The following is a 24503-nucleotide window of genomic DNA, read 5'->3' on the forward strand; positions in this document are numbered from 1 at the left end:
ATATTGATTGTGTTTACTGTCTTTATGAACTTTTTGTACAGCCATGGCCAAAAGTTTACTAAAATTACCATAAATGTTGTGTTTCACACAGTTTGCTGCTTCAATTGTTGTGGTGTCGATTTACATTGTTTCTAGATTATTGTGCAACGTGATCATATACATCATATTATCAGATGCATTTTAAATACTTGAAAAAAATCATTAATTGGCCAAAAAATAAATAAATAGAAAAGCCCAAAACAAAACCCAAATTTCACTTTTTTTTTTTTTTTTTTTTTTTTTGGCCCTTCTGCTCGACTGGACACGTACACAAAATTATGTCAAAATATCAAAACACAGTTTTGTCTTAAGTGAATCTAAACAGCTGAAAAAGAAAACACAAGTGTAACAGTATACTTTAAAAAAAATGACCCTAATCACAGAAATGATTGCTACAGACAACCAGCCCTTTACTGTTGTTTCAGATATTGGCTTCCAGTGCGTGCTGACAACGATAGAATTAAGATCAAAAGTGAAAAATACTACCGCACAGACATGCTGGACAGTGTGCAGAAAAAAGTTTGAACAGTGAATTAAGACACTAATTGCATCAGAGAATGTTGGCCCCTATTTGTCCTTCACCACAGACTGTTGGTCTGGAGAAACTGAATCACTAATAAGCCTAACGTAATTTTATAGACAGTAACTGGCAAAGGAAGCAGGTAGTCCTAAATGTCAAGGCCATGTCTGACTCCCATACTGGGGACTACATTAGGGAGATGTTCCTTAGCATGCTGAATGATTGGGACCTCAAACAAGACAGTGGTGCTTGTGCTGCGAGACAGTGGTGCAAACATGATTAAAGGCCTCAGACTGGCCAAATATGCCAGACTTTAGCTGCAGTGCACACACATTACAAGTAGAGCCCGTGCAGCAGGGCAATTGGGTGACGGTGAGGCGTAGTCGTGGGACAAAACACAGCTCTTCCATTCCGATTACATCAAATAGATTCTCCCCACTCAGTGAAACACCCACTGAGAATCCTGTTGAATGTGCCCTAGTTATTGGTGATTCTATTACATGGAACGTGAAAAAAGAGAAACCAGCCACCATAGTCACATCAGTCAAAGCAAATTTAAAAGTGCTGGCTGATACTAATCGCAAATTCTCTAAGATTATTATTCACGTCGGCACTAATGATGTTCGACTTCGCCAGTCGGAGATCACCAAAGTTAATGTTAAAGAGGTGTGTGAACTCGCAAGTACAATATCAGGCACTGTAATTTGCTCTGGCCCCCTTCCTGTTCGCAGGAGTGATGAGATACTTAGTAGATTGTCCTCACTCAATGGCTGGCTGTCTAAGTGGTGTCCGCAAAATAATATAGAATTAATAGACAATTGGAAAAGTTTTTGGGGCAGACCTGACCTGTTGAAAAGAGATGGTATTCATCCCTCCTGGGATGGTGGTGCTCTCCTCTCTAGTAATATGGCACATAGTCTTAGAGCTCAAACATGAATTGGGGCTCAGGTCAGGAAGCAGACAGACTGGCTAAACCGACCATCTGCTAGCTGTCTCACGTCACCAAGGTCAGATAAATCCCATCACATAGAGCCTCTTTCACCTAGATATCATCATATAGAGACTGTGTCTGTTCCCCAATTTAGGACATACAAAAACTCCTAAACCCATTTAAGGTAAACATTTAATTGATGTTCAACAAATAAAAAAACAGATATAATACGGATGAACAACTGATAAAGCTCGGGTTGCTGAATATTCGATCCCTTACTTCAAAAGCACTTATTGTTAATGATATGATTACAGATTATAACCTAGATGTGCTGTGTTTGACAGAAACCTGGCTAAAACCATACAATTACATTACTTTAAATGAGTCCACCCTGCCAAAAAACATCAGCCTCGTCTGAAAGGCAAAGGGGGAGGAGTTGCTGTAATTTATAGTAATATCTTCAGAATTACTGAAGTCTTGTTTTCAATATTATTCTTTTCAAGTGTTGTTGCTAAATGTAACACTATCTAGTGTAAATGATAAATCATGTTTGAGATTTGTGCTGGCTTCTGTCTATGGGCCACCAGGGCACCATACAGACTTTATCAAAGAATTTGCTGATTTTCTATCAGAGTTAGTATTGCTGCAGATAAAGTCCTAATTGTTGGTAATTTTAATACATGTAGATAATTAAAAAGATGCATTGGGATTGGCATTTACAGTAAAGACTTTCTGAACTCTATTGAAGTTAGACAACACATGTCAGGACCTATTGTCGTAATCATACTCTAGATCTAATATTATCACATGGAATCAATTTTGATGCCGTTGAAATTCTGCAGCAGAGCGATGACATCTCAGATCATTATCTAGTCTTGTGTATACTTCATTTAGCCAAGGCTGCAAAGTCGACTCCGTGTTACAAATATGTTAGACCTATCACTTCTGCCATTAAAGATTGCTTTATTAATAATATTCCTGATCAGTTTCGTCTCCTCAGCATCCCAGATAGCTTAGAAGAACTCAATATTGCGACAGAAACGTTTGACTCTCTCTTTTCCAGCACCCTAGACACAGTTGCTCCGTTGCGCTTAAAGAAGATTAAAGAAAATAGTTCAATTCCATGGTACAACGAGCATACTCAGGCCCTTAAGAGAGCAGCCAGAAAAATGGAGCGCAACTGGAAGAAAACAAAACTATTTTTTTTCGTATTTCATGGAAAGAGAGCACGATTGCGTACAGTGAGGCCTTTAAAGCTGCTAGATCGGCTTATTTTTCAAACATATAAGAAGAAAATAAACAAAACCCTAGGTATTTATTTGAAACAGTGGCTAAATTAACGAAAAATAAATCTTCAACTCCAGACGTTTCCAAGCAGCACAGCAGTAAAGACTTTATGAACTTCTTTACTAACAAGATTGATAATATCAGCGAGAAAATTATAACTAAGCAACCGTCGACTACAGTATTTCATCAGACAGTGCATTGTAGTCTGCTTGAGGAAAAATTTGATTCATTCATTGGTATAGGAGAGGAAGAATTTACTAAACTCGTTAAATCATCTAAAACAACAACATCTTTGTTAGACCCTATACCGACTAAGCTATTGAAAGAGATGCTTCCAGAGGTCATAGATCCTCTACTTAATATCATTTATTCTTTTTTGTCACTAGAGTACATACCAAAAACTTTTAAGCTGGCTATGATTAAACCGCTTTTTAAAACCAATTAGTCAATTACAGGCCGATCTTGAATCTACCTTTTTTGTCAATGATACTAGAAAAAGGCAGTGTCCTCACAACTATGTTCCTTTTTTAGAAATAAATGATATCTGTGAGGATTTTCAGTCAGGATTTAGACCATAGTACTGAGACAGCTCTCAGAGTTAGAAATGACTTAATCTTATCATCCGTTCTTGGTTGTATATTAGTGTTACTCGATTTTATTGCTGCATTTGATACTATTGACCACAATACTCTTTTAAATAGACTCGAAAATTATGTTGGCATTAGTGGAATTGCATTAGCATGGTTTAAATCATACTTATCTGACCGTTATCAGTTTGTAGCAGTAAATGAAGAGATGTCTTACCGACCACAAGTTCAGTATGGCGTACCACAAGGTTCAGTACTAGGACCTTTGCTGTTCACTTTGTAGATGCTAGTACTAGGACCTTTGCTGTTCACTCTGTAGATGCTACCCTTGGGAGATATAATTAGGAAGCATGGAATTAGTTTTCACTGTTATGCTGATGATACTCAGCTTTATATTTCTTGACGCCCTGACGAAACTTACCAATTCACGAAATTAACGGAATGCATAGCTGATATAAAAAATGGATGATTTAATTCTGAAAAAAAACAAAAAAAAAAAACAGATTCTAATTAATGGACAAAAAACTTCCTCACATAATAACCTAGAATACTGTCTAACACTTGATGACTGCTCTGTCAAGTCTTCGTCGTTTTATATTATTTTGTCACTTCGGGGTAGGTACGTGAAACAAATTTTCCCGACAACGCTTTATCTGTAGAGTGGTAAAGGGATCCTCCATAGGGAGAGACTAGTTGGCACTTCAGCACCAGTCATCGGGTCCAGGCGAAGGTCCTTCGTCAGTTCTGGATATGGCCTGGATCCGGCAGGCTGCGGGAAAACCTTGGCATAAACAAAGACACTAAAGTTAGCATAGATGCCATTCTTCTTATGATGTAACGAGTACATCAGGATTTATGGGAAGTGTTCCCGGTTCCGGCTGACCTAATCTATGCAGCCTAACATTGAATTATAGAAGTATATAATGTATTATGTGAATGCTAGGTCAAAGAGATGTGTCTTTAATCTAGCTTTGAACTGACAGAGTGTGTCTGCTTCCCCGGACAATGTTAGGAAGACTGTTCCAAAGTTTTGGTGCTAAATAGGAAAAGGATCTACCGCCAGCAGGTGATTTTGATATTCTAGGTATTATTAACTGGCCAGAATTTTGAGATCGCAATAGACGTGAAGGACTATAATGTGTTAATAGCTCGCTCAAGTACTGCAGAGCTAAACCATTTAGTGCTTTGTAAGTAATCAGCAATATTTTAAAATTTATGAGATGTTTTATAGGCAGCCAATGCAGTGTTGACAGAATCGGGCTAACATGGTCATACTTCCTGGTTCTGGTAAGAACTCGAGCTGCTGCGTTTTGAACTAGCTGTAGTTTGTTTATTAAGTGTGCAGGGCATCCACCCAGTAGAGCATTACAATAATCTAGCCTTGAGGTCATGAACGCATGAACTAATTGTTCCGCATTTGTCAATGAGAGCACATGGCGTAATTTAGATATATTTTTAAGATGGAAAAATGCGGTTTTACAGACACGTGACTTTCAAATGAAAGATTGGTATCAAAGAGCACACCCAGGTTCCTAACCGACGACGAAGACTTAACAGACCAGCCATCAAGTGTTAGACAGTATTCTAGGTTATTACGTGAGGAAATTTTTTGTCCAATAATTAGAATCTCTGTTTTTTTTCAGAATTTAGAAGTAGGAAATTACTAGTTCCAATTTTTTATATCAGCTATGCATTCCATTAAGTTTGTGAATTGGTAAGTTTCGTTAGGTTTTGAAGAAATACCGTATTTTCCGCACTATAAGGCGCACCGGATTTTAAGGCGCACCTTCAATGAATGGCCTATTTTAGAACTGTTTTCATATATAGGGCGCACCGGATAATAAGGCGCATAGAATAGAAGATACTGCAGTCAAACGTTTGACTGGGTTTGCGTTATGCTGTGGTCACCAACCTTTTCAAGCCTAAGATCACATCCAAAGTCCAAATGTAAACCAAGATCTACCACTTGCTAAAAAATATGAAAAGACAAGTGGCTGAGCTGTAAAACCTTATTTATACTCGACGCGTCTGCATGAGCGCGAAGGTAATAAAAAACTAATATCCGTCTGCTCGGGCAGATTCGGCTCAAAGTCATGCATCTTCGGATGCGGAGGTGCGCGCGCGGCAAAAATGACGTCATTGTAACAGCGCGCGCGCCTCCGCATCCGAAGATGCATGACTTTGAGCCGAATCTGCCACACCGGCACCCAGTTTGCGCGTCTAAATCAGTTGTATGGTCTGGTGTTCAGTCTAAAACAAAACAGTTGCGTCAAGTATAAATGCCTCGTCTGTTTGGGGAGTTTAGGCTCGCGCTCCGGTGCCAGGCGAAAGTCAGCGGTTGTTTTACAGTCATTAACATAAGGCGCCCGATCCATATATAAGGCGCTCCGGATTATAAGGCGCACTGTCGTTTTTTGAAAAAATTAAAGGCTTTTAAGTGCGCCTTATAGTGCGGAAAATACGGTATACAGCTGAGTATCGTCAGCATAACAGTGAAAGCTAATTCCATGTTTCCTAATGATATCTCCTAATGGTAGCATGTACATAGTCAACAGCAGCGGCCCTAGTACTGAGCCTTGTGGTACGCCATACTGAACTTGTGATCGATAAGACATCTCTTCATTTACTGCTACAAACTGATAACGGTCAGATAAGTATGATTTAAACCATGCTAGTGCAAATCCACTAATGCCAACATAGTTTTCTAGTCTATTTAAAAGAATGTTGTGGTCAATGGTGTCAAATGCAGCACTAAGATCAAGTAAAACTAATAAGCTGCGTTTACATGGACACTTATAATCGGATTGACGGCTCATTCGGACTAAAAAACCTTCATGTAAACACCTTAATTGAGCTCGATCCGAATGAAATTTCGATCGGATTGAAAGGGGTGGCATTTTTACTGCTTGATAAATATAAGCAGCACGGCAAAACAGTTAATAATGCTCATTGTCTCCAAATCATGACCAGAGACAGATTAATTTTACATAAAACAAATAAAGAACCAATAGAGGAGAATAGTTATGCGCGGACAGCGGGAAACTCTGTATATTTGTTCAGTGTGCGCATGTAAAAAAATCTATTCCGATTTGAAACTTGTGACATATAAACGCGCACATCAACCCAATTACTTTATTTATCGTTCATGTAAACACTGTGTTCGGATTCATCAATCGTATTGATTTCATTCCGATTGAACCAAAAGGTGTCCATGTAAACGTAGCTATAGAGAGATACAACCACGATCGGATGATAAGAGCACTATGTATTGTGACTCTAACGAGAGCTGTCTCAGTACTATGGTACGGTCTAAATCCGGACTGAAAATCCTTGCAGATATCATTTCTTTCAAGAAAGGAACACAGTTGTGAGGATACTGCTTTTTCTAATATCTTTGATAAAAAAGGAAGATTCGAGATCGGCCTGTAATCGACTAATTCTGTAGGATAATGTTGCGGTTTTTTAACAAGCGGTTTAATCATAGCCAGCTTAAAGTTTTTTGGTACATATCCTAGAGACAAAGACGAATTACCTTATATACCCGAATATAAGATGAGGTTTTTGTCCTAAAAATAGGCTGAAAAATGGGGGGTCGTCTTATATTCGCGATATAGACAAAATCACGGGGGGAAAGGGAGAAAGCAGGGGGAAACAGTAGAGGGCGCCAACACGATAGGCTAATTAGTGGCAGTGTTATGAATTAAATAAACAGTAAAGTGCCGCCATGGAGAGGTCAAGAGATCATCTTGAGAAAAGCACTTCAAAAGTTGGTCAAATAAACCAACACGTTCGAAACAGTTATGACGCCAACTTTAAACTTATGGTCGTGAATGAGGCGGAATCATCTAATAATTGCAAAGCTGCCAAAAAATTTGGAGTCACAGAATGCAAAGTTTGGAGGTGCACAAAAAGAACGACTAAAAAATACCAACAGCCAAAGGAAAGCTTTCCGTGGACCTCAAAGTGGCAAGTTTGCTGAACTTGATGATAGAATCTATGAATATGTGATAGAAAAACGTCTGCACAAACGTTTCTCACAAGAGAAATCATTCGGCTGAGGGCTCTGGAGATAGCCAAGGAGCTGTACATACCGACACATGAATTCAAAGCTAGCACTGGATGGTGTACACGAATGATGCAGCGCAAAGGGCTGACACTGCGTCGTAGAACAAGTCTGGCCCAGCGCCTGCCCTCAGACTTCGAGGAGAAGTTGCTGTCTTTTCAGCGATATGTGCTTAAACTGAGGAAAACTCACTCATACCCCCTGGATCAGATAGGGAATGCTGACCAAACACCAGTGTTTTTTGACATGCCAACATCTGTCGCTGTTGCCAAGAAAGGGGACAAATCAGTTATTGTGCGATCTACTGGAAATGAAAAAAAACGAATCACTGTAATGTTGGCGTGTCTCGCTGATGGGACCAAACTCCCCCATATGTGATTTTGAAACGCAAGTGATTTTGAAACGCAACTATGCCAAAGGAGACGATGCCAGCTGGCATTATCGTACGTGCCCAGGAAAAGGGCTGGATGGACACTGACCTGGTAGAGGACTGGCTCAAGGTAGTGTGGGGCAGGTGCCGCGGTGCGCTTCATAAGAAGAGAAATATGCTCGTTTTGGATGCATTCCGCGGACACTTGACGGAGCCCGTCAAAACTCAGTTGCGGAAAATGAACGGCGATCTAGTGATCATACCGGGGGGGGTGACAAGCCAGCTACAGGTATTGGATGTAGTCGTCAACAAGCCATTCAAGGATAATCTGCGCAAGAGGTACACTGAGTGGCTCCTGTGTACACTGATCACTCACTGACTCAATTACTGGAAAACTTCAGAAGCCAGCAGTGCATCTGCTCTGTACTTGGATCCTCCAAGCATGGGATGCCATAAGCCAGGAGAGCATCATTCATGGATTTCAGAAATGCTGCATATCAAATGCCCTTGATGGGAGCGAGGATGACATTCTGTGGGAGGGGCTCGTGGAGCATCGTGATAGTGATGACAGTGAGAGTGAGCATAGCGAGGCAGGGGATCTCTGTGAGGAATAGGCCTAGTTTAATGTGCAGCATAAAGGCCCATTTGCACTGCTGTTCTTATTGCAACCCCACAGTTTGGTTTGTTTCAAGACTTTAATGTCAGATGTGTTTGATTAAAAGCAGATGGTTATTTTCTATCCATCTTCACAGTACCACAATTACATACATACGTAGGCCTACATAATTATTGCATTTTTGTGAAAAGGTTATTCATTTTTGTCACTCATTCATTCATTTCTGAACTCATTGACAGAGTGCACTTTATTTTGTGACAAATTAATCCAAATATTTAATGAATGGTGTTAAATGAAATGAAATGGTCGTCTTATATTCAGGGTCGTCTTATATTCGGCTATATACGGTAATGATATTAAGAAGAGGATCTGTGACCTCTGGAAGCATCTCTTTCAGTAGCTTAGTCGGTATAGGGTCTAACATACATGTTGTCGATTTAGATGAATTACATGGAGTCGGCTTTGCAGTTTTGGCTAAATGTAATCTACATGAGACTAGATAATGATCTGAGATGTCATCGCTCTGCTGCAGAATTTCAAGGGCATCAACATCTATTCCATGTGATAATATTAGATCTAGAGTATGATCCCAGCAAACACAAAAACGTTGCAAAAACGTTTTTTTCACGTCGTGAAAAAGTTGTCACAACGTTTTTATCCTACGTATTTAATACGACAGATGTCGGGGTTTTTAAACGTTATAAATACGTATTTTCACAACGTGGCTGAAACATTTTTTTAATGTTATAAATACGTATTTTCACACCATTGATGAATGCGTCATGTTCAACATTTTCAAAATGTCAATATCACGTCTTATGTGGTACTTTTTTTCCTATTGATTTTTACCACGTTCACCCGAAAAATTCACTGAAAGAACGTGTTAATCACTAAAACCTGAGATGTTTCCATCCTTGGATGTAGCCTGTAAGCGTTTGTAGCAGCAGCCGTTCTGCAACTGCTGCCACGTCCGTCTTCAAAGAATCCAGTGTGAAGAGTAATCGATCCAGTGGGCTATAAACTCATCTTTAACACAATTCTTTCTGGGACCCGTTAAAAACATTGAAAAATCACTGGACACAACATTTATGATTATTATCAGCTGTACGGCTTCATATTTTTGTGGAAACTATGATACAGTTTTCAGTATTCTTTGAATAGAGCTTTCAAAAGAACAGCATTTATTTGAAACATAATTTTTTTTAAACAATTTAAAAGTTTTTACTGCGACTTTTGATCAAATTAATCTATCTTTTCTGTATAAACATTTTTTCAAAACAATAAATCTTTAAAATATTGAAAATGTTTATAAAACAGAACAATGGCCAATTATAACCACATTAGAAAACATTAAAGGGATAGTTCACACAAAAATGTAAATTCTGTCATTAATTACCTCATGTCGCTCCAAACCCATACGACTTTTGTGGAGAACACAAATGAAGATATTTTTAACAGATGCCTTATGTGCGCATACAATTACATTTTTATTCACAAATTATGTATCTCCAACGCATGTTGCGCCATGAGATCGCTGGTTCTCTCGCCAACACAACACTGATGAATCATGGTGCTCCGTGAACATGTGTCAGAGATGTATATTTTGTGAATAAAGATGCAATGGGTTTTTTTGCACACACAAAGCATTCACTTCACTTCATAAAGTTGAGGTTAAACCACTGGAGTCATATTGATTATTGTTATAATGTCTTTACTACCTTTCTGAAGCTTGAAAGTTGTAGTTGCATAAACTGTGAAATGGAGGGACAGAAAGCTCTCAGATTTCATTAAAAAGATCTACATTTGTGTTTCAAAGATGAACGAAAGTCTTACAGGTTTGCAACGACATGAAGGTGAGTGATGAAAATGTTTGGTCAAATTTGACGCATTAGGTAAATCAGTTCCTCAGGGGCACCAGTAGATCTCTGACTGATCTCTGATCTTCTGCTCCTTCCACTGTCCCAATCCCAGATTATTGAGCCACGACAGAAGTTTCCACTTTGAATGCTTTAGCCAGGCTGTTTTTTTCTCCAGCATCTAAAGTGAGAAAGAGAACAATAACCAAAATGTAAATGTAAAAAAACAATGGTTGTCCAAAATGTGAAGTATACACTTGAGTTTTCCCTCTACATACTTGTGGAAGATTTCAGTCAAAAATAAATTGTAAATGTTTGCTTGATTAGACATTACCTGTCTAGCGACGTATGTTTATGCTGAAATATAATATTGGTTTGTGATTTAAAATCACCTATCACATGTCATTTTGTAGCGAACTGTCTCGTATGATTAAAGTTTTGTGCTTCAGAACTTCCGATAACATAGTGAGTTTTTAGGGAGCGAATGTTTCAGTGCACTGTAAGGATTTTGTGATAAAGACGGCCCTTAACCACTGACTACTGAGCTAGAGACCTAAGTGATATGCACCCAGAGTTTAGCACCTTGATTAGCTTGTTCAGGTGTGCTGGACTAGGTTGGAGTAAACCTCTGCATGTAAGTGGACCTTGAGAGACAATGTTGAGATCTCCTGCAATATATTCTGAACTTACAACACTGGGACACCTGAACACTGGAACACTGAGACCAAAGTTCTGCAGAGTTTCTGGTGATCCTGGATCAGCTGCTCAGGTCTGCTTAATTGGGTTTGGAGCTAAACTCTGTGATAAGGACTAGATGGCAAACAATACTGTAAAGGGGAATATTTATAATATATAACAATATTATTTTGTTGTAAATAATTTGTTCTGTGTTCATCTGCTTACCTGTACAAAGTATGCATCATGAATAAGTGTTCAAATTAAATATATTTAATTTGATCTCACTGTTTTACTACTAACTACAAACCTGATAAAAATGACTGGGCAGTGGAGGAAAGCCTTATTTTGCCCTCCAGGTGGGCGTAATGGTGTGACGTCACGTGATAACTATGAATTAACCATACAGTGCGTACTTTTAGGTTAAATAAATTAGCTTATTTCCATTCATCCATTGACCAATTGTCAGTAAAACCTTTACAAAACTATCAAAATATCTCATCTACACATAAGATGTGATTAAAAGCCCAAAATTACAGCTCAAGTCTATAGTTTACCTAACTTTAAATTAACGTTACCTTTAGTTAGCCTAACAGTTGAGATGCTAACGGACTTTTTCGAAGACACTAAACCATTTCTATTAAGTAAATATTCAACGGAAGCGAGTGATTTACATGAAAGAAAGTCTCAGAAACATTTGTATGTACTATTTGTGTAATTTTATGGACTAAACTTACCTTAAAGTTGTTAAAACAACAGTGAGAGACGGAGTTTCGCTGATTGTCCGTTGAGCTGCCGCCTCGTTTCCATGGTAACGCCCTCCGCTCCAGTTCAAATGCGGCTTGAATGTTCAGCGCGCGCGCCCATTAAAATACGTAAAAGTCACTCAGCATTTACATTTAGATTGATGGAATGAATTATTTGATAATCAGCTAAAATATCATGAAACTTGATATATTATTACGTAGATAGTAGGCCTGTGGCCATCGCAAACTGTAAATTGAATGAAAATATGAAAGCATTGAAAATGTAAAACAATGTTTTAAGTCATTTATATATATAGGCTACATTATAACATAATATATAGGTCTACCTTTAGAAATGGTAAACGAGGTGTAGAAATAAAATAGCAAAAACTACATGATATAATTATGAACATATTTTCTATAAAGTAGGCCTATGTCAATCATCATTAGAGCGTCACCCTCAGGCTGCATGAATGCAAGGACATTAACATTTTTCCAAAAGTGTGTATGACGTGTTCAGTGATGATTAACGAAAAAATGTTATCAGAAAATTTATAGGCTATTAAATGAGAAGAGACAACTGAGAGTAAGCATTCACATATCACCTCTAAGTCCTTTTGATACTTGATAATCAGGCTGCCTACAGTGGTCTCGTCTGTTAGGCTACTCGGTCAATAAAGAATCGCTTTAATGTTAAAATGTTATACTGTTATATTTTATACACAAACAGAACGTAGCCTACCATTGGAGATTTGGCATGGTTGGATTAATATTGTCGTGACGTTTCTTTTAAAAGCTATTTCAACGTGCAGACTACGTTATTTTAACACCTAAATAAAACGTCTGCCAAAGTTGCATTTTGGTCTGGTTTTGTTTTCGTAGTAGACAAACGTGATATTTACGTTTTTTTTTTGACTACCTAAAGAAAACATACCTAGTTGGTATTTTCACAACGTTTCTAAAACGTTTTATTTTGGTTACATTATTTTTTTATTTTAGGTGTGGTTTCTTAAACGTTTTTAAAACGTTACACTGCAACATTACCTAATTGCAACCAAAAAACAACGTTGTGAAACGTTGTAAAAACGTTTTGTGTTTGCTGGGATTACGACAATGAGTAGGTCCTGACACGTGTTGTCTAACACCAGTTGAGTTTACAATGTCTTTAAATGGCAATCTCAATGCATATTTTTCATTATCTACGTGTATATTAAAATCACCAACAATTAGTACTTCATCTGCAGTCAATATTACTTCTGATAGAAAGTTCGCAAATTCTTTGATAAAATCTTTATGGTGCCCTGGTGGCCTGTAGTCTATACAGTAGCCAGCACAAATCTCAAATGTGATTTATCATTTACACTATATATATATTTTAGTGCTGTCAAAGTTAACGCGTTAACGCAAAATCATTCATATTAACGGCACTAATTTTTTTTAACGCACGATTAACGCAACGTGTATTTTCTGTTTGACCCGTGGCCCAACTCCTAGTTGTAGAAATGGAGATACACAGTGTTGCCAACTTAGCGACATTGCAGACCCCTTTAGCGATTTTTTTTATTTATTTTTTTTAAGCGCCCAAACCTTATTTAGTTTCTGGGAATCGCCGGTAGGCCTACTGCTCTCCCAGCACGCGCGCGCACCTCACTCTCTCTCTCTCTCTCTCTCTCTCTCTCTCTCTCTCTCTCTCTCTCTCTCTCTCTCTCTCTCTCTCTCTCTCTCTCTCTCTCTCTCTGCGTCTCGATTAATCGCGAGTTAACTCATGACAATCATGCAAGTAATCGCGATTTTTTTTTTTTATTTATTGACAGCCCTAATATTTTTACATTAAGCACCAACACTTCAAAAAGAAGTATATTTAAAACTTGATTTCTTAGTGGTTTTGAAAATATGACAGCAACACCTCCCCCTTTGCGTTTCAGACGAGGTTCATGTTTATAACTGTAATCTTGTGGGGTGGACTCATTTAAAGTAATGTAATCGTTTGGTTTTAGCCAGGTTTCTGTCAAACACAGCACATCTAGGTTATTATCTGAAATCATATCATTAACAATGAGTGCTTTTGGAGTAAGGGATCGAATATTCAGCAACCCAAGCTTTCGCATTTGCTCATCTGTATTATATCTGTTTTTTATTTGTTGAACATCAATAAAATTTTTTACCTTAGATGGGTTTTGACGTTTTTTGGATTTCCAAATTCGGGGAACAGACACAGTCTCTATATGATGATATCTAGGTGAAAGAGACTCTATGTGATTGGATTTATCTGACCTTGGTGATGCGAGGCCGCTAGCAGAAAGTCAGTTAAGCCAGTCTGTCTGCTTCCTGACCTGGTGCCCAATTTGTCATTTTTTATCTCTAAGACTATGAGCCAAATTACTAGAGAGAAGAGCAGCACCATCCCAGGACGGATGAATACCATCTCTTTTCAACAGGTCAGGTCCGCCCCAAAAACTTTTCCAATTGTCTATGAATTCTATATTATTAAGCGGACACCAATTAGACAGCCAGCCATTGAATGAACACAATCTACTAACTATCTCATCACTCCTGCGAACAGGAAGTGGGCCAGAGCAAATTACAGTGCTTGACATCGTACTTGCGAGTTCACACACCTCTTTAATATTAATTTTGGTGATCTCTGACTGGTGGAGTCGAACATCATTAGTGCCGACGTGAATAATGTTCTTAGAGAATTTACGATTAGCATTAGCCAGCACTTTTACATTTGCTTTGATGTCAGGCGCTCTGGCTCCCGGCAAACATGTGTCTATGGTGGCTGGTGTCTCTATTTTCACGTTCCGTGTAATCGAATCACCAATTACTAAGGCACAATCAGCAGAATTCTCAGTGGGTGTTTCACTGAGCGGGGCAAATCGATTTGTTATGGTAATCAGAACGGAAGAGTGTTTTTTTGATCCGCGACTAGAGCGATCCCTCACTGTCACCCATTTGCCTTGCTGCGCAGGCAATAACTCAGCCGGAACCGCATCATGTAAAGAGTTCACTATGCTAGGCGCATCCAAAATAGTATCTAAAGCTCTAGCACTCTTACGATCCTCAATTAAAGTTTGGATGCGTGTCTCTAGTTCTGAAATCTTCTCCGTCAGCCTAACTGTCTCCTTGCATTTATCACATATAAATCCTATATTGCCGACAGAGAAGGCTATGCTAAACATGTGACATGAAGTGCAGGTGACAATAACAGGACAAGACATTACTCACCGTGTTTGTTGACTGATTCTTACTCACCTGGGCTTTTTATGAACTCAAAGGCGCGGGCGTGCGAGAAAAAAAAAATAAAAAATAACTGAGCGCACGGGTGGCGCGTTAACAGGCTAGCGAATTACTAGCATGTTGTGCTAATAATAACGGAAGCTAGCGATGTTAGGTTAATCTGAGATGTTGGGTAAGCTGTATTTAGTAGTATAAACAACTAGAAATGATAGTAAATGATGGTTCAAAACAGAAAGAAATACGAGGTTAAGACGGAGCTTACAGCACCGAAGCAAACAAACTCACAGCAGGCAGCGAGGCAGACAGGAGCAATCGATCAGCGATCAGACTCTGACTCTGCTTTGTGCGTGAGAGGGGAGGATGGGCTACAAGTTAGGCTAGTTGAGCCACAGTCGGGCCAAGGACCAGGGGTCTTATTTATAAAACTGTGCATAGGATTCTTACTAAAAGTGTACGTGTGCCCGAAAGCCAAAAATGGCGTACAGCAAAAAGTATTCAGACTTATAAAACCGTTCGTATGCCAGAACCTGCGCAGAATTCACTTTATAAATCCCAGTCAGCGGAAGATTGTGTGCACATGTGTCTCCGCCCCGAAATAAACATAAATGGAGCTTACAACGCCTAGTTTTACTATGCAGATCCTCATCTGCATATCATTTGCATATGATTATTCATCCACGTGATAGCGTTTAACGGTAGACATTAGGAAAATTAGACATTAGGAAAATATGAAATACGGATGTGCCATCACATTACATTAATAAAAATCATGTAGTAGCCTATCCTTGCCTTGTTTTTGAATACATAAATCAAATAGTGTAAAATACATTTCAGAGGAAGTTTTTCTCAATCTTTTCCACTGGCCAAATTGTATTTTTAATTGATTTATATTTTTAATGGAAACAGATAAGCCTTGCGCATTATTTGCACAAAACTTTTTTTCTCAGACAATCTGGTATTATCATGATAAGCAATTATCTCTGTGGTTAAAACATTAAAACACAGCACACCACAGGAAAAGTGTTCAAAAACATTGCATCCACAACAAATATTTCTATTGATTGAATATAAAAACGTTGTAACTTCTCAGTAATGATTTCATGTTTAAGTGTTTAACTCCATTTATTTGAATGGCATATTTAATCTAAATGTTTATATCAGAAGTAAAACATAGTTTAAATCATTATTTTATTTATTTAAACTGTGTCAGTTTCACTAAACGGCCCAACGCGCTCGCTGGCGCGGACATTTAAAGGTCCCGTTCTTCGTGATCCCATGTTTCAAACTTTAGTTAGTGTGTAATGTTGTTGTTAGAGTATAAATAATATCTGTAAAATTATAAAGCTCAAAGTTCAATGCCAAGCGAGATATTTTATTTAACAGAAGTCGACTGCATCGAACGGCCCGTTTGGACTACATCCCTCTACTTCCTTCTTTAATGACGTCACTAGAACCGTTTTTTGACTAACCTCCGCCCACAGGAATGCTCCCTCAACTCTACCGAAATTCGTTTATGTACTTGCGCACTTCTAATAACTTACTGTGTTTACTCAGCTCTTACGGTGATTTTCTGAAGTAAAACTGACGCTTCATCTTTTGTGTGATGTACAATAAACTTTATTAAGCTCATCAGTATATGTTTGATCATCATTCAGACAGCAGACTTGTAGGCTATTAATAAATGTGCGCGCGCTCATGAAGCTCCGCCCCCTGTGCCGTCCAGCAGCAGCTTATTTGCATTTAAAGGGCACACACTAAAACAGCGTGTTTTTCTGAGCCCCAAAAAATGACAATTTAAACATGCTGTAAAAAATTATCTGTTGGGTATTTTGAGCTGAAACTTCACATACACACTCTGGGGACATCAGAGACTTATTTTACATCTTGTGAAAAGGGGTATAATACGGGACCTTTAAGAATGGATATTTACTTCAAGTGATAGGTTTGGTGAGTGAAATTTTATTTGTATTATCTTTCTGTATACGTATAATTTTCTTTAGATTTGTCTAAAAGTGACCAAAAAGACATTAACTCCAGCTCACCATCAGTGTCGCCGAACTGCTCCATCTCCAAAACGTTCATACGCATGGGTCAGAGTTTGCATGCATGTGCGCAAATTTTCCTGTCAAGTTTGTTTTTATAAAAACAAATGTGTTTTTATGGCTCTTTCAGGGCCTGTTTTGTGCGTACGCAACGGTTATAAATGAGGCCCCTGAGCTTGTGCAGCCAAAATACTGTAAGATGTGAATGTCTGATATGAGGCGTCATTGTCAGAGGCTTGATTACAACTCAGGGTAACTGTATACAACCAGCCATCTGACACCTGGTCGTTGCATTTTTTCGACACAAGGTGGCAGTGGTTGTAACTGCATCCCGACACATGGTGGCAGCGGTGAAAGAAGATGGTAAACCAGCAGAGCAACTGGAGGCCACCAGTTCATCTCCAGTGCACAATGAAATGACTTCATGTAGTACATCAGAGCAGATGGCCACAATGCTACAAACTTTTCTACATAGTCAGCAGCAAAGAGAGGAACGGCTGGAAAAGGAAGCGTAACGTCACAAGCACAAATATCGGATACTTATTTGAAAGCTATAAAGACAAGAATGACTTGTCAACAGGAACGTCAGTGGTGAGTGAAACACCAGAGGCTACATATTTGATTTCAGATTCAAATGTGCGTCCTAGGTGACAACAGCGACAACATCAGCAGCTGCAGATTAAGCTGCAACGGAAAGACATGGTTATGGTTCATCAAGCTTTAACAGCCCAAGGATGCTGCCTTTGGTCAAGTGATGAGGACATTGAGCATTATTTAATAACTTTTGGACGTATTGCTCAAGCGTTCAATTGGCCTAGTCATGACTGGATGTTACATGTCTTACCGTTGCTAACAGACAAGGTCAAGGGAAGCTTATTTGGCTATGGAGCCTGATAATTCAATGAACTATGACTGTGTTAAACAGATGATACTTGACAATTTTAAAATTAACCCAGAAACCTTCCGTCAACGTTTCAGAGCGTACAGTTTAGGAGATGAAACGCCACGTGAACTGTATGTAAGACTGAAAGATCTGTACGAAAAGTGGATGGTCCCTTTACGACGAACTAAACAAGAGATTGGCGATCAAATAGTGCTGGAACAGTTTCTCAAATTGCTGAATCCAGAAGCAAGAACATGGGTGAAGCAGAATGGCCCTACTTCATGTAAGCAAGCTGCAGAACTGGCAGAGACGTTCATGGCTGCAAGGCGATCGCTGCATCAGCCGAGATGATGGCGAGGCATCAACCACAGCCCATCTGGTAAGTCTGGGGATGTTAAGGGTAGTGGTCTGAGAAATTTTGAGGCTGATAGACGAACATTGCAAAACAGTTCTACTCCGAGTAACAGTATGCGGGCATGTGGAGTTAGTCAGTACAACAGAAGGTCTGTGATTTATTTGTCATACATCCTGCCTGGCAGGGCATAAAAAAGCTGATTGTCCAGTGCAAAATATGATTACTACTCGCCTGTGTAACGAGTTAAGATCTTCAGTGAAGCTTAACAAGATCGCACTGAACACGGACACAGCAGTGGAGGTGATGATTGGAAACACTTTGTTTAAAGCATTGGTTGATTCAGGTTCAAGCCAGGCATTAGTGAGACCAGAATGTTTGAGAAAGTCAAATGTGCTGAAACATGATAAGCTGAGAATCTGTTGTATTCATGGCGATGAAAAAGAGTATCCTAAAATTTAGATTGTAATTGAAATTAAAGGCCAAGCCTATAAGTTATCAGTTGGAGTAATTGACATATCACCTTATCCAGTGATATTAGACAGAGATGTACCTGTGTTGGTGGATTTGTTGCAGAGTGATAAAAACGTAGCAGATGCTATGGTCGTAACAAGAGCACAGGCTAATCAAGATGATTTTGAAATAAACAGATAAACAGATTTTGCAAGATTTATCGTTCAATGTGGTTTCTAAAAACAGGAAATCTAGGAGGGAGAAACGTCAAGTTAAAGTTATATGGGTACTGAAGTAATTGAAAATGTGACAAAACCGAAACACAGACGATCTTGAGCAAATTCCTTACCAGGAATTTAGTACTGTGGGCAGGATTTTTAAGCCAGCAGAAAACAGTCTAGAATCGCAGTAAGTTTTATTGGCCTAGGCTCTATACAGATGTTGTGGATTTTTGTAAATCATGCCCAGAATGTCGGCTGGTGAAACCAGCTAAAAAGAGTGACAGAGCACCTCTTGTAAGTTTAGCTATTATTGACATACCAATTTCTCGTATTGCAATGGACATCATAGGACCTTTGGAAAGGAGTAGATCAGGTAATAAATACATTTTGGTTGTTGCTGATTACGCTACACGTTATCCAGAAGTTTTTCCTCTCAGAAACATCAAGACAAGGCAGGTTGTGAATGCTCTGGTTATTTTTCATTTATTTTTCACGAGTAGGATTGCCTAAAGAGATAGGGCACTAACTTTACGTCTAAAGCCCCGTCCACACTACTGCGTTTTCGTTTAAAAACTGAGACCTTTTGCTACGTTTGCACCTCCCGTCCACACTAAAACGGCAAAAAATGAGACCCAAAACGGAGAAGTTTAGAAAGGCTGCCGACCCGTTTTTCGTTTTGAATCTCCGGAGGGCGTTTTAGTCTGGACGGGTCAAAACGGAGAACTTTAGAAACGATGACGTAGTAGAGGCTCACGCTCGGCTCTATGATTGGGTGTCATCAGTCATGGCGTATATCTTTGCTAGCAGCTGTTGTGCAAGTAAATTCTACATTTTACAATGCTATAACTGCCTACATGCGTAGCAGATGCAAAACTTTTATTCGAGCGATCTTTGACAATTCCCGTGTGCAACGGCGGTATCGACCGTACATGGAGCGTCGGTTTTGGGTTAACCCGGGAAGAACCAGCACATGGTGGGATTATTTTATCAATGAAGTTGTGTTTACACTGGCACGCTCATGCCCAGTGTTGGTGAATGGTCACGTGATCCGCGTTTTCAGTCGTTTTAATGTGGACGGAGATCAATTCTAATATGCAGCTAAAATGCTGGTGTGGATGGAGATCGTATTCGTTTTAATTCTCCGTTTCTAAACTAAAATGCAGTAGTGTGGACAGGGCCTAAGTTAATGAAACAAGTTTGCTCAATGTTACACATACATCCTATACAGACCTCTCCTTATCACCCTCAGACTGATGGTATGGTGGAGAGATTTAATCAGACATTGAAGTCAGTTTGTGTCTGATACAGGTACTGATTGGGACTAATGGTCAGGGGCGGACTTTACCATTAGGCAAAGGTCGGCAATTGCCTTGGGCCCCGAGCTACCTAGGGGCCCCCAAAATGCCCTATTAACTTATGCTTAAGTTTTTTTTTTTTTTTTTTTCAAATTATATATTTCTAAAACTCCATTTGCGAAAAATGGCATCAATCATTAGTGTCGCAGACAGGAGGGGCCCCCCCGCCTCACTACATTGGACTATTCCATTATCTCACTTTTACTGCGCATCTGCGAAAGTGACAAGGCTGTGCCAAAAAAACTGACGGAGAAAAATAAGTGATTGACAGACAGAGTGTACAGAGTAGTAGACAGAGTAAAAATGAAGCGAAGCTAGCTACCCAAGCGGTGCTGAAAAAAGGAGGAAGCGGGAGGAAAGCAAAAAGTCCAAAAAAGTGCGCGGCGCGAAAGATAAACAACACGCAGTAACAGGAGGACTGGGAAATAGAGCAATTGATCCCCAGAGCAAGACGAGTCTAAACGCGAAAATTTAAAGTTTCGAAGTTACCCAAGCGGCTCAAATAAAAGAAAAAAAGTTAAAAGACGCAGATAATAAGTAGGCTATTTGGGAACGCTGCCAAAGATGACAAACTTTTTATGGATATTGTTGGGGATACAGATCAGGAACAACAACGCACAGAAAAATCGTGAAGCAAAGAGGACACGGAGATCGACAGACAAAACTGAGCAGTTTATGAATCATGATATTTAAAAAAATCTCAGCTCTCAGATTCTGTCAATTCTATTACGAAATTCAAACAATAAATACCGTTTTGCCGTTTTAATGTGACGTGACAGATTCCTAGCGGCACGTGAACTGATCTAATTCTAAAAACTACCTAATAGTAAATAAACACAAATTAACAATGTTGAAAGATACCGTACTTACCGAAATGTATATTCCTCATTCATAATATCGATCAATAAGTGTTTTTCAGCTGCGGAAAGAGGTAAAACAGCTGGAGAACAATCGCCACATAACATTTACCTCAGGAAAGCCATTTAATTGGCTAGAAAAAAAAGAGCTATAGAGAGTATTTGGCTAAATATGTGTACTATATTACTTATTTTAACCTTAAATTATACCAGCTGATAGGGCTTTTTTTATTTTCTTGAGAAAAAGTAACGCCTGTCTTGTGAAACGTTACCTAATATTTATCCAAATTAGTCAATATTGAATCAAATCACAAGAATTGAATCGAAATGGTGAAATTTGCCAAGCAAAAAAACAAAAAACAAAACAAAAAAAACATAGCTTACCAGAAATTGTACCATGTAAACATTGTAACATGTTTCTGTTTAGGAGTAAAGAAGTGTATGCAGGGTTTAAAGGGGACATTTTTTTCTCCTCTCTAACCTTTACTTCCCCGACCGTATAGCTTTACCTGCCTATCCACCATTCAGTCGGTACATTTTTTTCTCGTTCTCTTTTAAAGATTGGATGGGTAGGGGCCCATAGCCTACCTTCGCCTTGGGCCCCCGATTTGCTAAATCCGCCACTGCTAATGGTTGCCGTATTTGATGTTCGCTTATCGTGAAGTTCCACAGTCATCAACAGGCTTCTTACCATTTGAGATGATATATGGACGTTAGGTTCGTGGACCGTTGGATGTGCTAAAAGAGGCTTGGGAAGGAGATAGAGCATGTGAGCAAACAAACATTCTGTCATATGTTATGAAGATGAGAGAGAGATTGGACTCAATGACAGAGGTTGTGAGGGCTAACATGACAAAAGCACAGCAGCAACAGAAACACTGATATGACCAGTCAAGTAGGAAAAGAACGCTGACTCCAGGGCAGAAGGTACTGTTATTACTTCCTACTACTGAAAGTTCACTTTTGGCTAAATGGCAAGGGGCATATGGAGTGCTTAAAAAGCTAAGTCCCGTAAAGATTGCCGTACCTGACCGTAAGAAAAAGTCTCATATTTTCCATATGAATCTTTTAAGGCATTGGAAGGAGAGAAAAGGTTCAGGGCCAGAGCAGCTGTGAGCAAGGAAAGTGGAGGATGAAGAGGTATTGGAGGAACAATATTTTCCTGTTAATTCAAAGTCAACTTTCCCACTAATAGGTCATCTAGCACCTAAACAGCAAAAAGAGTTACAGAATCTAGTACCAGGGGGACAGCTTTGCAGCAGTGTACATTGACGATTGTCAATTGTCATCTGGAACACCTGGCAAAGATGTTTGAAAGAACACAAAGAAATGCCAGATCGCCAAACAGGAAGTTTCAGTGTGAAGTTTAGTCATTTAGGAGTTAGATCGAGTGGGTGTTTGAATCGAGATCGAGATCTTTTAAAGATTAATCGTGCAGCTCCACAGTCTTTATACTCTCTCTATGCGTTGATATCTGACACAAAACGTTTATGAGTAGTGCGAGGGCTTTTCAGTGCATTCATTACTATTTTTAATATTTATGAGGTGAGACATCGCTTTAAAGCAGGGGTGGGGAACGTCCGGCCCCCGGGCCGTAACCGGCCCGCGAAACAGTTTGATGCGGCCCGCGAGTCAATTCCTCCCAAAAAAAAAAAAAAACTTCAGAAACAAAAATCTCAGCAATTACTTTTCCTGTTATAGAAAACACAGAATAGACAAAGTGGCAAGCAGCACGAGTCCACGAGCCGTGAGAGCAGGGCGAGGCCAGTAGCGCGAGAGTTAATGAGTCACCTGCGCGCCGTCCGGTTTCAAGTTTCTCACTGATCGGAACGAAGACAGCGGAGGACCAGGCATGGACTTTACTGTGTGTGCGTGTGTTGCGTGTGTGTGCTTGTGTTGCGTGTGCATGTGTGTGGTAGTCGTCCACGAGGGGCTGCTGCTTTTACTTTCGTTTTGTCATTTGCGTATAAAGTGGAATGAGTGGCCGACTAAAAGTGGCCGACAGCAAGTGGAATGTGTGGCCGACTAAAAAAAATATTTTAACTATAAGCAACCCAATTTGTCTAGATCTGTATTATTTCCTTTGTATAATGAGCTTAAATATTGCTGTGCAGTCGTGTGATTTAGTCTGCTTGATTAACATTATTACAATGTATTCCTATTTAACTCTGATATGTAGCCTATATATATATATATATATATATATATATATATATATATAAGGTCCTCGAATGTGTTGGAATACTTCACCAGCATCAGCCTTTTCACAGTTTGTATCACTCCGCTTGTCTGTGTTTGCGCAATTTGCATCATTAAGCCAGTAGGTGGTGACAAGTGACTGTCTTTATGAGTGAACAATTGAAATTTAATTGAACTGATTTAATAGTGCCAAAAACATTGATTAACTCAAGAAAGAAACAAGTTGCTGAAACCAATCTTTAATGCTAAAAAGTTTACATCTATGCAAAATAATCCTTGAAAGATTTCTCATTTAAGGCCATTCCTGTTTGAAATATGTGATTGTGTATTGTCAACAATAAGCAGAAACATTTTGCATTTCCATTTTGTAGTGTGGATCATTCATTTCAACATTTATCCTCATTCTCATGTTTAAGAATCTGTTATCTTGACAAATAATTTATGCTACTGCCCACTGACATGCTTTTAAAGCTATTGTTATCAAAAAATGTTGGCTTTCAAACACCTTAAAATGCACATAGGTCAGAGAAATCAAAATTTTCCCGGGGGAGCATGCCCCCGAACCCCCCTAACTACCGCACATTTGAATGTGTGTGTCTTTGTGGTAATATAGGGCTGGTGTTGCAACAGTGCCACGATGGAATTTTTTAACCGGTCTGCCCCCCTGCATATAGGCCTAAAATATACATTATTCTCTGTATCGAATCATGTTATCTTGTTACCCACCCCCAGCCCCTGATGTTTCTGGCTCACCCCCTGATGTTTTTAAAACCTAGAAACGCCCCTGCTCATTACAGTGGCCCTTAAAGAATGTTAAAAAATTGTAAATGGCCCTTGATAGGAAAAAGGTTCCCCACCCCTGCTTTAAAGGATAAGCTCCAAGTGCTTGCCCACACAGAACTGTTTTCGGAACCGAAACTTAGGAATTTCGCACGGTTTTTGGTATTTTTCAAAAACACTAACGGTTCTTGGTAAGAACCGATTCTGGGTTCCCAACCCTAGTTACAACTCAGGGTAACTGTATACAACCAGCCATCTGACACCTGGCCATTGCGGCTTTCCGACACAAGGCGGCAGTGGTTGTAACAGCATCCCAACATATAGACTGAAATTCTGTTATTTTCTCTGATGAAGCACTCTTCCGACTGTGTGGGACATCTGGAAAATTGATTATCCAGAGAAGAAAAGGTATTCAATGAAGTTTTGGGTAA

The 24503-nt window shown here is 39.2% G+C and overlaps 1 protein-coding gene across 4 annotated transcripts in view; it reads left to right on the forward strand.

Annotated features, from left to right (window-relative positions):
* LOC308697897 (cytosolic 5'-nucleotidase 3-like) overlaps nt 1-24503 on the forward strand; it is a 114769-nt gene that overhangs the window by 14373 nt on the left and 75893 nt on the right. For 2 of the 4 annotated variants that reach the window (XM_081377566.1, XM_081377565.1), the window contains exon 5: nt 17281-18234. The exons of the other annotated variants lie outside the window; for them this stretch is intronic. In XM_081377566.1, the coding sequence (XP_081233692.1) occupies nt 18124-18234 (111 nt within the window). In that variant the 5' untranslated portion in view covers nt 17281-18123. The remainder of the gene's footprint in view (nt 1-17280; nt 18235-24503) is intronic. 4 annotated transcript variants of the gene reach the window in all.

The sequence above is a fragment of the Scardinius erythrophthalmus genome, assembly GCF_964197995.2.
Source record: "Scardinius erythrophthalmus genome assembly, chromosome: 10".
NCBI lineage: Eukaryota > Metazoa > Chordata > Actinopteri > Cypriniformes > Leuciscidae > Scardinius > Scardinius erythrophthalmus.